At 42.9% G+C, this 13,998-nt stretch overlaps 1 protein-coding gene across 1 annotated transcript; it reads left to right on the top strand.

Moving 5' to 3' along the window:
* Positions 1 to 7,296: 7,296 nt before the first annotated feature.
* On the top strand, positions 7,297 to 11,781 carry LOC144104258 (uncharacterized). Its single transcript, XM_077637151.1, has 5 exons — positions 7,297 to 7,507; positions 8,084 to 8,238; positions 9,381 to 9,463; positions 10,316 to 10,411; positions 11,526 to 11,781. The coding sequence occupies exons 1-5, from the start codon at positions 7,367 to 7,369 to the stop codon at positions 11,714 to 11,716; spliced, it is 666 nt and encodes a 221-aa protein (XP_077493277.1). The 5' UTR covers positions 7,297 to 7,366; the 3' UTR covers positions 11,717 to 11,781.
* Positions 11,782 to 13,998: the final 2,217 nt, after the last annotated feature.

Genomic DNA, 13,998 nt, shown 5'->3' with positions numbered 1-13,998 from the left:
GCATCAGGCCTACGTACAAAATATAAAGGCTCCCCAAAAAAGTGTCTTCAGAAATGAAGTTTGCGGGCGCTCTTACTTCTCGCATTCCTCGGTGTGAGTGACTTGGGTCACTATCCCCAGCTCTAGTTATGTTATGTTATGTTATGTTATGTTATGTTAGCATCGCTCAACCGCTGTGACACTGTGTCGGCAGTGGTATCACGACGTGCCGCTGTCTAACAACGTTACACATTTTGAGCAGTTCCTTATTCGGAATTACAATAGAATCACAAATAAAGATGATTGTAGAGAGGAAGAAAATGAACTAAGAATTAGAATAGAATCGCAATTGATGATTATTAAGAACTAGACCAATTCGTCGAGTAAAAAAAATACTGTCGCATTTCCTTCATATAAAAAAAAGATATTTAATTTTTTTCATAACGTTATTTACTGCCTCAGGGCATAAAGGGAGCTGAGAAGGCGAAAGAGAAAGAAAAAAGTGGGTGGGTGTTAAATGATGGAAAAAAGATGGGCTGATCTAATGAAGGCGAGGAGGGCGCGGTGATGTGGCCCCTGCGTCCAAGAAACATATGAGGACGTGTTGTCCGGCGGGAGACCCGCTGCTACCAGGTGGCAAGTTCTAGTTGGCTTCAGCGCAGGGCAAACCCGCAACAAGTGGTGAATATCAGCCTCAGTATCCTGGGCGGGATATAAGTGGCAAAAGTGAGGCCACGTCCGAGTGACGGCAGGAGTAAGGGCAACCCCGACCCGGATTCTCCGAAGCACAACCTCCCATGTACGGGTAAGACGGCGGGGGAGGTTTACCGCACACGGAGGGACGAGAGCACGTGTGAGGCGCCGGAGGTGTTCCTTTCTTGTGAGAATAAGGGTAGCATCACCCGCGCTGAGTAATTGAGGCCTTGACGTGAGTAGTGTCGCCAAGCGGGTTCTAGAATCTGCAGAGCTTTGAGAACTCAGCAGGTCGCGTGGCTTGCGGGATGCGAGTCGCCAGACGATGTATTTTCTTGCAGATTTCTGGGCTGTGGCTGACGCCTCGGAGTAGACGTGTTGCTTTGAGGGCGTCAGTGTCGATGATAATGTGGGCTGTAGGAAGCAGGACAACTGCGGCTACAGAGCAAAGCGCGTCTTGTAAGCTACCAGCTACGCACAGAAGGAAGAAGGGGGTTCCGCGAATCGAAACCTGACCATCTTGTTAAGTGCAGGCTTGCAGGGACAGTAAACTGCAGTAGTTGTTTCACAGCCCTGGATGCTGGTATCCACATATATAATGACTGAGCCGCGGGGTAGGTGGATATCTTGTTCCGCGATTCACTTGCGAAGGGACGATGCCGCATAGGATGAGGTTGGTGAACTAAGATTGGTAGGTTTGTTGTCGCTCAGCTAGACAAAGTTCCATTGAAGAAAAACTGAGGGTGGTGGTGACTGTATAGTATGGGATGAAGCATAAGTCCTGAGTACTCGCGGTGAGTGCTAAAGGGTGGTCTTAAGGCTACTAGCATCACGGTGCTGCTGTAAAAGCTCATAAAGTGTGTTAAGCTGGGCATTCCCTTGAAGTGCCACGATCGTTGTGATGCATGGAAGTCAAGTGATGTTTCTCATAGCCTCTCGATTGACGGCTTCCAGACGAGCCCACTATTGCTTCCCTAATTTTTTCTTCACGGCATGTCATCTGTAGGTAGGACTTCATGGTACAAAAATATTTTGCCCGAAGAGCGTACGCCAGGGCTTTCGTAAGCAACATATTTTTACGTTAGCGCTCAAGGAATCAAGAACAGCCTTGGTGAGCAGGCAATTTACAGATATCTAGTAAGGAACCAGGACAAACCTGTCGATAAGAAAAGCCAAACGCGAACAGTATGTACGCTGCACACTTAGCACAACGCTTCGAGACTAGCAGTTGCAGAAAAACAGTGACATCTCACTATTTTTCGTTTCTTCGTTCTATTGTGTATTGTTTTCCATGTTAGTGTGAAAAAGACAGCTCTGTCCAAGAACGAAAGCACCTGGTCGACTTTCAGTCTGTACTTTTATCCCTTTTTTAGGAAGAAAGGCCAAAGGATGAAAAAGCATTGTCATCTGCGGCTGTTTATAAGCAGTTGCAAATGTAGTTGCAGATAAGGTATAAGTGGCGCAAGGTATCCAATGCTTTCCTCTATCCCATGTTTGGCACACAGACATCAGAGTCTTGTGCTCGCTCTGTCACTGCCCAACGAGAAATTTCAAGCCACAGACAATAAAAGAATGTAACCTTTGTACTTCTCACCTTCAGCTTCTTTATTTAGAAATATCTCTTCAATAGGTATCGAACCGCATCACAAGGACCGCACGACAACAAGGGGTCTGTGCAGTACTGTAAAAATTTTACCTCACTTAGTGATCAAATGAAAGATTAATTTTCTTTAACAGACTAAGAGCGTAGAGCTAACAGCTACCGAATCCAAGGAGCACAGGGGATGTTTTTACTCTGATTGGGTTGTTAGTTACTCGACGATTAACAGCGTAAATATTGAATGACTTAAAAATAATTGTTAATAAAGGAGAAAAAACAACAACCAGGTGCTCCTCTGGTGGGATCCAAACCTACGACCTCTAAGCTGCTTCAGCATGTTAGAAACCGATGACGTACGCGGCTAGTAATGTCACGAGGTAAACTTTGGAGGAATTCACTGCATATGTCCGTGCCAGTAAACATATTTGGCATAGCTGGGATCCCGCACAATTGCCGCGTAACGGATAAGTTCGCTTTGATAAGAAAGTGCACAAACGGTTCCTATTTTAATCTTCACCATAAAGTAAAATAAAAGGTACTAAGCTTTCCTACTTGAGTTCTCTGCTGCACACGACGCAAACAAAAACTTTAGGAACTTGAATTTTGTACGCTTTATTGGAACGCTTACAGTATCTTTTTCGAGACGAGGCAGTATTCCACATAATAGCATCGCTTTGGATAGCATTGCCCGAGGGCTGATATCTTTCTAGCAATTAGTTTCATTCGTGGTGTCACTTTGACTGATCCTGACCTTTTAAGTCGTCATGATGGCTGCCGGGCAAGTATCAAGCAGGAATCCAGACTATATAGTTGACTACAACACCGGTGTAGAAGAATCTGTATTGCGGAAACAGGCGTGAGAAATCATAACTCACAAGCTGTTAATAACGACGCTCACAAGAGGACTGCAGATGCTCTTACACACCCAAGAACCAACTACGAATGTCGCTCAACAAGCGTCAGTTTTGACCTTCACCTCGCGGTTGTCATCCTAAAGTACCCCATAAGGAGAAGTACGCGTGCTATAATTCCGCCGTGCTACGCGTGCTATAACCCCCTTCCTCCTAAGTTAAAGTCTTTGGAGGAGGTGTATTTAAGAAGCATTAGGGCTGTGGTGGTTCTTAAACTGTCGGTGACGGACAGATGGAGTTTTAAGAATCACACCTGGCTAGCAGTCGTCCGTAACAAACAACGCCCGCCGCTGACATGGCAGTTCGCCACTTGTTGTGGACGTGTCTAGGAGCAAACATTTCAAAAAACGAGACGGCTGCCGGAAGTTGGTCTAACGGCTACTCCAGAGGAAGGCTTCATCCTCTGGCGTATGGACAACACTAAGAGCCGGAGCCTGCTCAGGTTTTTGTAAAAACAACCACCACAACTTTCTATAGTATACTGACGGCCCAATCTTATGACACTTAGCAAGTTTAAGTAATACCAGCAAAAAGGACGCACCTTTCTAGCATGTGTAAGTGTCATTCGCTCTTGAATCCTTCTCACCACCGCATGACATTAGCACCTTATCCGAGCACTTTTATTTCAGGTACAATCAAAATAGGGTTATTATGGCTCGTATCTTCTTAGTTTAACGCGTGAATAAGTCGCTTGGTCACATTTTGCATTCAGTCGTGCTGTTACAGCCGCCTTACCGGCTCAGCAGCTGTAAACTTGTGAAACAGTGGTGTCAGCCATATAATCGACTCACTGCAGACAGGCTATAAGCCCTTCGTGTATAGATATTTTGTTGCGCTTATATAAACACCTCTACATCACCAGAGTTGACAGCCAGCATTGCATTACGATGCCTTCTTTGCTTGAACTAGCTTTCGCTTATAGATATTTATTATCTTTGCAGAGGTGAACGGTGTAAGCTCGCACTACCTGTCAAGTCTAAAGCTTACTTCTGAAAAGATTTCCCTAATTGTAAAGGGACATTGTAAACACAAGCGTCTGCTTTCTAGAACACATGACTAAGTAGAGCTGAAAAATGGGCACTTGTAGGCATGTACAATCTTTACCATGATTTTTCTTCGCAGATAGCCGTTGTGTGTTCTTTAGAACGTACAGAACGTAAAGATTTGACAGAAATTTCTTTCATTTCTGACCGTTCCACGCCCGCGCTATCGCCATTTTACAATCGTAGGAAGGAACCTTTATCAATGTAGGTTTCCATTTGATAGAGTCACTTTTCTACGTTTTGCTAACGGGTACACAAAAACAGTAAATAAATAAAACTCACAAGCGATCTTACTATATGATGCTACAGATCTTCATTAGCAATAGTGGTTGCACTGTGAGCGCCAAAGAAAAATGAAAATACCTGTGCGTAGAAGTATTTAGGAAGGTCACCATTATTTTTTATGGGGAAGCAAATATAGGTGGTTTTTTTATAGGTGTTAGCGTTGTTCGCGTTTCATGTGAAACTTATATATCATTTTGTTTCTGCAGCGATCACCTTGCCATTGCGTCTCTGAATGCGCTTTCGTCCCAGCTTTCTACTTTACCGCTTGGCGGAATTATGGCGGATGGAAGATTCTGTTAGGTGGAGGTGTGTGGTAGCTTAGGAGACACATACGAGGGGGTTTTCTTTTAGTGAGGAGTAACCTGCAATGCTCTCAGTCAAACTTCACTATACCCTGGCTGGTGACACAAGCAGCCATATTAATGAATATGAGCGCTCCCTTCAGGTCGTGAAAACCGCCATTATTAGAACCAGGGTTAGATTCGCAGCGTTGTTGGTGTGGAGAAATGTCCTAATCTGTTGGCTACTAGAAGATGACAAATTATGAAGAGCGGCGGAAAAAGTCTCTGGGGCCGGATAGTACACAAAGAGTTGGGGCTTACCGTACGACAGCAAGCTCTGCACTGTCATACCCTCGCTAAGGCAAGAAGTCGTAGTGGCAGAAGTTTGACAAATTGCGAGAAGGGAAGAAGGCAAACACGCATGCTGAGAGCGCAAAATGCCTTTTCTTTATAGGACACCTCACCTGCAGCTGGCGGAAATCAAGGCTCAGCAGGCTAATAGGTAGAACGAAATATGTGCGGAGGAAACAGGGAGGAATAATAGCTGAGAGAGGTAATATATACAACTAAGTGCAAGGGACGCCTGCTGGAAAAGTGTAATGGGTGCAACAGTAATGAATGAATAAAATAAAGTAGTGGGAGAGGAATATTAGAGCTGCAGCTGAAGTTATTTTTTTCGCGGTAACTCAGAGCAAAAAAAAATATTATAGCAGATTATACTTGGGAGGTGAAGAATGACAAGAGCTAGATTGTTCGCAAAATATATAACGCAACGAAGACGCCTTGCTCAACAGAACAGCGATTGATTCATTCCAAAGGACGGTCACAAAGCGGGGTTTCTGGTTTACGAAATCTATGGGATTGACTTTAGGAAATTGTCGGCCAGCGCTTCTGCGGGCACCTTCCAAAGGGAATTCGCCCTCTCCTCGACTCGCCGCATGCTTGTTACTCTCGCTTCGCGCATATATGGAGCACACTGAGCAAAACACTACGGCGTAGTGTCGCCGTGCCTGTCACCGAAACCAGAGAGGAAAGGCTTGGCGAATTTCACAGCGTCATAATGTCAGGCGTTTAAACGCGCTTCACGATGTCGTCTTGTTACGAAGCTTGCTACCAATGGTACAATTATAACTTCGCCGCTACAGACGAGAACCTCAGCATCATTTTAAGCGAGTTTCCTTTTTCTATTAAAACCTGAGTTTCTAGCCCTTGTTCGATCTATGACTCAATACTATACTATACTATACTATACTATACTATACTATACTATACTATACTATACTATACTATACTATACTATACTATACTATACTATAATATGTTATACTATGTTATACTATGAGTGAATGTGTATATGGATTGTGGCGCTGCAATGGACTATGTTCTACTGTGACTGAATGTGTGTATAGATGGTGTCTGCGGGAGGTGAATGTGTGCTATTATAAGAGACTGTGCGCATAGTGGGGTAGGTGCGACAGGTTTTAGGACATTATTAACATAGAAGTGACGCTACGGTGGAGCAATGGCCGGCAGAATAAGCAAGGCTAATCCCACCTGTAGCATTCAACACCTCAACTCAACTCCACCCCAACATTGCTTTTTTGATCTAGCATGATTCTGCGTTCCTGCACGCAGTTGCTATTTTACATATTCATAGAAAAAGCGGGATTCCTCGAAATGTCGATAAGTAGTGCGTAACGTTGTCTCAACGCTACCTTCCATCAATTTACATACATGGCCTTCGCGACGCCGGAAGGTCCTCCCGGCGGAACTGTCGCCTTATAAACCAGAGTTCTGGTTTTCCAGGATCTCGCTACTTTAATTTCCCTCAGTAGATAAAGTACGCGTCGAGGTTTCATTATTTGATTTGCTGATGCAATGATCGATTTACTGATTGATTTTTAGTGTACAAAACAACATTACCGGCTCTGAACCAGGCCTATGTGAAGGATCATGTAATAATATCATGTAATAATGTCAGACAAGTAGGCTTCTTTAACGGTACAGACCAAGTGCACTATACCGGCTATTTTAGATCTCGCATCCACCGAAAAGGAAAAGCTGCGTCTGTATTAAGTCACGCGAACTGCCGCCATGCGCCTATATTTAGGAAATAATTTTATGCACGACGACCTTGTTCACTGTTTAACAGCAAAAAAAAAAAAACACAGAACAGGCTGCAGAACATGTTGCGGTTTCCAACGGCGACCCGGCGAGAGTTTTGTTTGTTTTACGCCTTTTTTAGGATACAAAAGCTTAGCAGAAAACTGAACAATATATCCCCAGCCGAAATCCGCGCTTTTTTATTTTAAGGTTGACGTCTTAGCAAACTTCTAAAGAATTCAGCTCATATCGCAAAAGCAGTTGCACCTTTCAGCTTCAGATATTGAAAGTGAGAGCTCTGCAGAGGTAAGAATTGTTCCCGCTGGAGATTGATCACAAATTGCAGTCAAGGTGAAGAAATGCGCGTTCACAGTGGGAGTATACAAGGTGTGTATGTCCAAGCGCTCGCTAGGAGCCTCAGATTGCGTGTTACAGGCTTCAGGAGCTCACGCCCTTAGCGTGTGGCCCAGGATGACTGGATCTGCGGCTACGTGTGTGTTTGTACTGACGTCTCTTCTGCATTTAATCGATGTGGTCGCATCAGGAGGATCTCGGAGGGACACGCCGTTTGAAGAGAGGGAATCAAATTTTCCTTATCAGAACGTCAAAGCTGTAAGACTCTTTATTTTTCGGGAGTCCCTGGCTCACTTGTATCTTATTTTGTTGTCATTTAGCCAGAACGTTCTGCATTTTATTCAGGCAATTTAAATTGTATCAACACCCAGCCGAAAAAAAAACACGAAGTAGATAATTGTAGCTATGGTCCTCCTAGTCCAAAGTGAGAGTCTTTGGACAAAGAAAGTTTTTTCAGCATTAAATATAGTTCGAACTAATAAGCATTTTCTCCCTTTGGTTAAAGAAAATTCTTTAGGAACTACAGGCAGTCTTTCTTGTTTTTACTACTGTGCCGATTACTTAAATATGTCTTCAGCCAATATATCCTCGAAAACTTAGCATACCGACTAAAATGCACAGTAAACAAGGCGCAATTGAGAAAGGAGCAGAGCTTCCGGCAAACGGATATCGGCAACTGCATTGCCTAGCGTGGCAGAGGCGTCCTAAAATATTTCTAACGAGCATAACTTCACGAAAGCTGAAATCTTCGCGTGAAAGGTTAAAATTACGCTTCAGCACTGTTCTTGAAGGCCAAGTTGTGTTTAATAACGCTGTATTGCTGTACGTTTGCAGGCGCTAAGCATACCCGGGAAAGTTTACGTCATAAGCCGAAACTACCGTACTTCAACGAAGCATCGGTGCCTGTTTTCACAGCGAGCAAAAAGTTACAGTGCGACAACTTACAGATATATACTGGGCTCCACTACAATTCATTCAAGGATGTTTTTGTAAGTTGATGAAAGCCTTTGGCGACGAAGTTAGAAGCCTCAGTCTTGTTTAGAAAGCATTCGGTGTTAATGCATATATTAAACTGCCTTCTTCAGTATACTGTGACAACTGGAAGAAATAATGGGAGGTTTAAAGAAAAAATGGCTGTGAGGGCTGCTGCAGCCTACCAATAAGGCTTAGGAAAGTTCTGTTCTGACCAAATTTCTTAATATCTTGGTGCTTTGGCTCCTCCCATAAGTGCTTCAAGCCCAAAATGTATACATGTTCAAAACATGCATTTTTTGTTGTTGGTGTTTTTAAACTTCTTATTTACATTACCGTTTGTATAACGATTTAATCCATCACTTGCACTTGTCGACCTGTGTATGGCTGACAGGGCCCTCGTCAGGCAGAGAGCACCTGCCTTTAGCCCTGTTATCCAAGACCAATTGTGTCTGAAAGATTGTTCCAAATACAAGAATAAAAATTAAAACCCCATGAAGCAGCATTCCGATTCTAAAACACATTTACGGTGGACATATTGATTTATTAGTAATTCATCCTGATTTCTTTGTGCACTTATATGCGGCACTAAGGATGGTAAATGCAAAGGTCACCGCTGGTCACCGCGAGGTTTCAAAGCGGGAATTTTCAAAAATGTTTTAAATTATGCTGAAACCTTGTACGCGACATGAACGCTTGCTGCATAATGCAAGCATTTGATACCCAACCTCGATCACCCTTTTCAGGGACCCTTCAACTGAAGTGCCTGCAACCGTGCCCATAGATTTTGGTCAGCGCGTGCTTGTCTGCGTGGCACTCAAACTTTTATGGCCATACTACAGCTCCCAGACGACAATTTACCAAATGATGCATTTTAAATTACAAAAAAACGAAGTAAATAAATCGAGCACTCGCATTCTGTGCTCAAAATGCATAAAAAAATTAACTTTCAAGCGCAATAGTGCCTGCACCCGGAAAGGCTTCAAAAATAGCTCTCATGTTCCTATTCTATTTTGGAAGGAGTTTCTTCAGTGAGATGACAACTCACACAGTCACTGCCCCTCGCAGCGGCTCAATTAAATAATTCAATAAGCGCCAAAATCGGCCACTGCGGGATGCTGATGTCAATTTTTCTCAATAATATTGCCCTCATATTTAGGGTGAAATTCAGCACAAGTCTCGAGACGGTGAAAACCGGCCACCACAAAAAGCCCAATGCGGTGGTGTACAAGCATAGGCCAGGTAAGAAACGTTTTTCAGCGTAAAGTGTGATATCACGCTCTTCTGTAAACATGAAACTTTTGCGACTAATACACTCTGGTTTCTTGTGTTGTGGTACATGTTTTACAAACCACTGTTTTACATCTTCATACATAGTCCGTGAGCCTTTCTTGAGTACTTACTATGTTAGACAGGCCGGGACCGAGACAGGTGACATTGAGCGGCGCCGTCACATTTTGTGTCTTTGACTCCTTGCACTGTGGTATGCTAAAAAAATAAGCGCTTATGTTCGGCTGCGTAGCGCACTAAAGTTAGGCAAAGCTGCAACTGCATGACATTCTGTCCTTTCGTGATGACTATTGCCGAGAGTAAAATTTGCCATCTCTTAGCTCTTTGAAACCGTGGCTGTCAGAACGAACGCAAATGGCCCTTCATCACGTTCTTCGCGGTGGTCACGTGATGTCATGTGGCCTTACGCATCCTGTCACGCACTGATCCTGAGAGGGTAGGATTTGACTCCGCCAGGAAGGATTCCGAATTACCAATTTGGCTGTCAAAATTCAACACCACCTATCGCTTATAATAATGCGTCATCGTAAAGAACAACAAGAAACCCAAACCGGACAAGAGGAATAGTCAAGACAAGCGCTAAGCGTCAAATAAGTGCCAGTATCAATCAATCAATTCGAAAGAACTGTTTAAGAACCACTCAGTAAATTGAATGTTTTGGTGGTTAACTTTCCCAGTCGTTCTCCGATGCCAAGGGATAGGAGCGAGGAGACAGAATTGAAACTCTCCTAGATAGCAACTGAAGTGCCATTGAATGCCTAACCAAGGCATGCATAGCTCTTGCGCTAAATTTATTTTTCCTAGGTGATCCTCGGAAGCTACGGAAGCTGATGTATATGGACAAGAACAAGACATGCATGATTTTTGTCGATGACCGTAGTTCAGCGGATGAAAAAGCAAGTGAGTACAAGTGCCATTCCATGAGCGGGTGCTATTTTAAGAGATCTAAGAAATCTTTAATCAGCGTATATTCCGGGTTTAAAAAGGCGCTTTATTCGGCAACGACATAGCAAATATTTTTTGTCGACATATTGTGCGCATTCTGTTGATTGTAGCTCTGAATGCTATTCGCACTTGACGATTTTTAGCCGAAGGAAGCGGCACCTATGTTCTTGTATCTGAAGGGTCTCCTTCGTAGCAACAAATACGTGATCGCTGCTATATTCCTGGCGCTCATTAAGCACAACAGCGAATACCGCTAGACGTGTTTTCAGATGCAACAAAATTCAAAGCAGAAGGGAAGGTGAGGCACCAATAATAAAAACAAATATTGTGGAGGGCACTTGAAACCATAAATGGGCATCAACTTTGAAACCAATGTTTTATTTTTGTTTACTTTTATTGGTTTATTTGTTTCACAAATTTTTGCGAGCCAATCGCCGCAACCACTCAGCCACCGCGGCGCCCCCCCTCCCCCCCGCACTAAGTGTTCCATTTAGCGTTTGGCTCTTTCTCTAAACTTGAACAATTCACTAGGCTTTATTAGACTGTTGATACAGATACTAGCTCTCCTTACGCTTTGCTTGTGCGGCATTTCCGAAAACTTGCAACGACGATGAAAGGCATAGCTATCGAAATATAGCAATGAATTTAATGGACAAATAATTGGGTGGCATGCACCTGAAATATAGAATCTTAATATGTATGTTTTTCACATTCTTTCATGCGCTGAATTTAATTCGTACTCATTATTCTGATAATCTTCTTGACCCGACTTGAGGCAATAGGCGGAGCCGCCCGGGAAAAGTATTCGGCAGAAAAAAAAAATTAATCACGGTGCTCTCTGAACTTCCACACCCGATAATGCAAATGAGTGTTTAGTGATCAAACAGCAACTGATTTAGGCTTCGATATGGCTTCTTACATGTTATTTGTCACACCCTCTGAAAATATAGCCTACCCAAGTTGCTAAAACATAGAAAGTACGGGATTGCGCTCTCGGGCTCAATTACTTTGCGTGGCCTACACGCTATTTAAAATATTCCCAACATTTTAGGTTGAAATTTTTTTACAGAATGCCAGCTGATGAGACCTGCCCGCTACGCAAACGACATTGTACCGGAAGAGTGCCTACGAATATATAACAAGAACTGCCATGGAGAAAAGGTCAGGCTCTACCGAAGATGGTGCAAGTTACTTCCAGAAAGATGGTACTCTTCCTTCAAGAACAAAATAAATAAAGGCTCTTCGCGTAGGGCCGAATAACATAATGGCACCCTCAAAACAATGCATCTACAAACCGCAAGTGTAGCTCTGAAAATAAACAGGGTTGCTTTTAAGAAGAATCGTTTTGTTCCCTTAGAAGAAATCTCGTTGAGGTCGTGTTTAAGTTCTGAGCGGAGACAAAATGCGGTCCTGAAGTCATGTTTAGACCAGGAAGGACCTCGCAGTGTAGAATTCAACGAAAATGTGGTCGGCTGTTAGAGTTTAGCAATCTGAATACAATCTCTGCATTACTTTCAAGTTGAAGCATGTTTAGTTTACTGGGGTGACTCAATAGATCATTTTGAACCTCGGCTGTGTTGTAAAACTTAGCTCATTTAAATACATTCTTATCGCACCAAATTGAACGACTACCGATGCAGTTTTCTTCGGTATGTTCACAATTTAGTGCTGCATTTTCTCGTTTACCTGGTGGTGACAGCCATCAGTCATGTAGTGCCGGACACATATGCAGAAACACATGTGTGTATTTTAAAAGAGTTAACTGCTCAGCTAGTTGGTTTTCAGATAACCAGCTCAGCAGTTTACGCTTTTAATGTAAATTTCTTCTACATCGAGCGAAGCGTCTGGGTTGTACTCTTTCTGGTGAGTGTCTTCGTTGTCCTGAAAACCCCGGTAACACGTGTGTATGCGTTACATATGCATACGCCTACACAACCGTCACATAAAGAACATGGGACAGTATTGCACAAGAGGCCTTACCATGAACTGATTGAGAGCTCAGTACTTTTTCATGTTAAGATCCATCTTGGCTTTGTCCTTATATGCTTCTCCACAGGGATGTCCGAATCTGCGCTGGCTGTGGCCTGCCGGTCAGCAAACTTATGTCGATTATTATTGTTACTATTTATGTATTTTATGCCCAGAAGATGTAATAAATTTCAAATGCAGCGTTCTGTTAGTTGAAGATCTTGATTCCTCAGTAAACAACAGAAATGAAGCCCTAATTAAGCGCCATTGTTTATGAGCGCACATTCCAATCCTCCATATAAGGTATTCCTGAAAGAGCATATTGCACCACTGGCGCTTATTCTGTGCAAGGAAAGAGTTTTGGCGGTTCATTACAGTCTTAGCAAGCGCTGCGTGCGTTCTTAATAAACATAATGTCATAAGGCTCTCTTTACACGATATACACCTAAGTTAAGATCGATTTTATTTAGTTAGGCTCAGACACATCGATTGCTATCAGATACGATTCCACATATATTCAACAGAAATTACTCAGCAATAAATGTGTTGACAACGTGAAACATCAGTTTTCTTGAAATCGCATGTCCATGGGCAACAGCTTGTCAGCTTCGCTCATTTGCTATTGTGTAAGGCGATGATGCAGGACACACTTAATGAAATCATAAAATCAGATCATGCGTACTCTGATTACTTGACTTAGGAGAGTAAAGTTGTAGGCCAGCTGGCCTGTAGCGGTTTTAGTCGTTATGTTACTTCTGCTTACTTGATTTTCTTGGCGGCCATAGAAGACAGTGTTTCTCACATAGTTCAGGCTCCTGGTTATTTCCAGCTCACTTATGCTCGGAAAGCATAGACGAAAAGAGAACTGAAGCTATCGTAGAACGTTCTTGAGGGCTGGTTGGTTAATTTCAAGGCAAAGCAAAACTCGGCAAAGCAAGCCGAGAAGAGGAAAAGAAACGAAACCAACACGACAGCTGCACGCGCATGATGTTGTAATCGTTTCTCTGCCTCTTGTCCTCCTCCTTTACGCGCAGCCTTAAGTTTACTACAATTAAAGCATTCATGGCTTTGAATAAGAATACCTAAAGGTAGTTAGCTAGCCAAATAGCACTGTGCAGGCTTCCACGGGATTCTGAAAACCGAAAACTACATATTTATGAAACAAGGTAGTCTGTCTATTGAGAAACACGCTGATTATAAAGAGCTAAATGAGGTCACAGAACCACAATTGTTGCGCAGTGCTTATAACTATCACAAAATTTAAAAGTTTGCGTAATTTGTCACTTATTTGAGATCGTAGCACTAAAAAATCATTATATGCAACGAAGAAGATTACTTGCCCTCTCAAATACTCCAAAACATCTGTTTCTACGTTTCAACTATGCTTAAATTTATTGTTTGTATGTTTTTTAACGCACAAATGGAAATAAACTTCAGTTCCCCAAAATAGACTATCTTGTGTGCAACCGAAGTTTAACAGCCGTCGAGTAAGCTCAACATGCACTGAGTTCATGTTGGTTTCCAGTTGATTCAACACGCCCAGTTTTTACAGTGCCTTATTTAAGCATAAATGG

This window comes from Amblyomma americanum, chromosome 9 (genome assembly GCF_052857255.1).
Source record: "Amblyomma americanum isolate KBUSLIRL-KWMA chromosome 9, ASM5285725v1, whole genome shotgun sequence".
Taxonomy (NCBI): Eukaryota; Metazoa; Arthropoda; class Arachnida; order Ixodida; family Ixodidae; genus Amblyomma; species Amblyomma americanum.
This window is presented reverse-complemented; position numbering and strand designations above follow the sequence as displayed.

Bases quoted from the DNA above. Each gene is read 5' to 3' on its own strand.
- LOC144104258 (XM_077637151.1), top strand. From the start codon at position 7,367: ATGACTGGATCTGCGGCTACGTGTGTGTTTGTACTGACGTCTCTTCTG. The intron at 7,508-8,083 runs GTAAGACTCTTT...GTACGTTTGCAG, and splicing joins CTTATCAGAACGTCAAAGCT to GCGCTAAGCATACCCGGGAA. The intron at 9,464-10,315 runs GTAAGAAACGTT...TATTTTTCCTAG, and splicing joins GGTGTACAAGCATAGGCCAG to GTGATCCTCGGAAGCTACGG.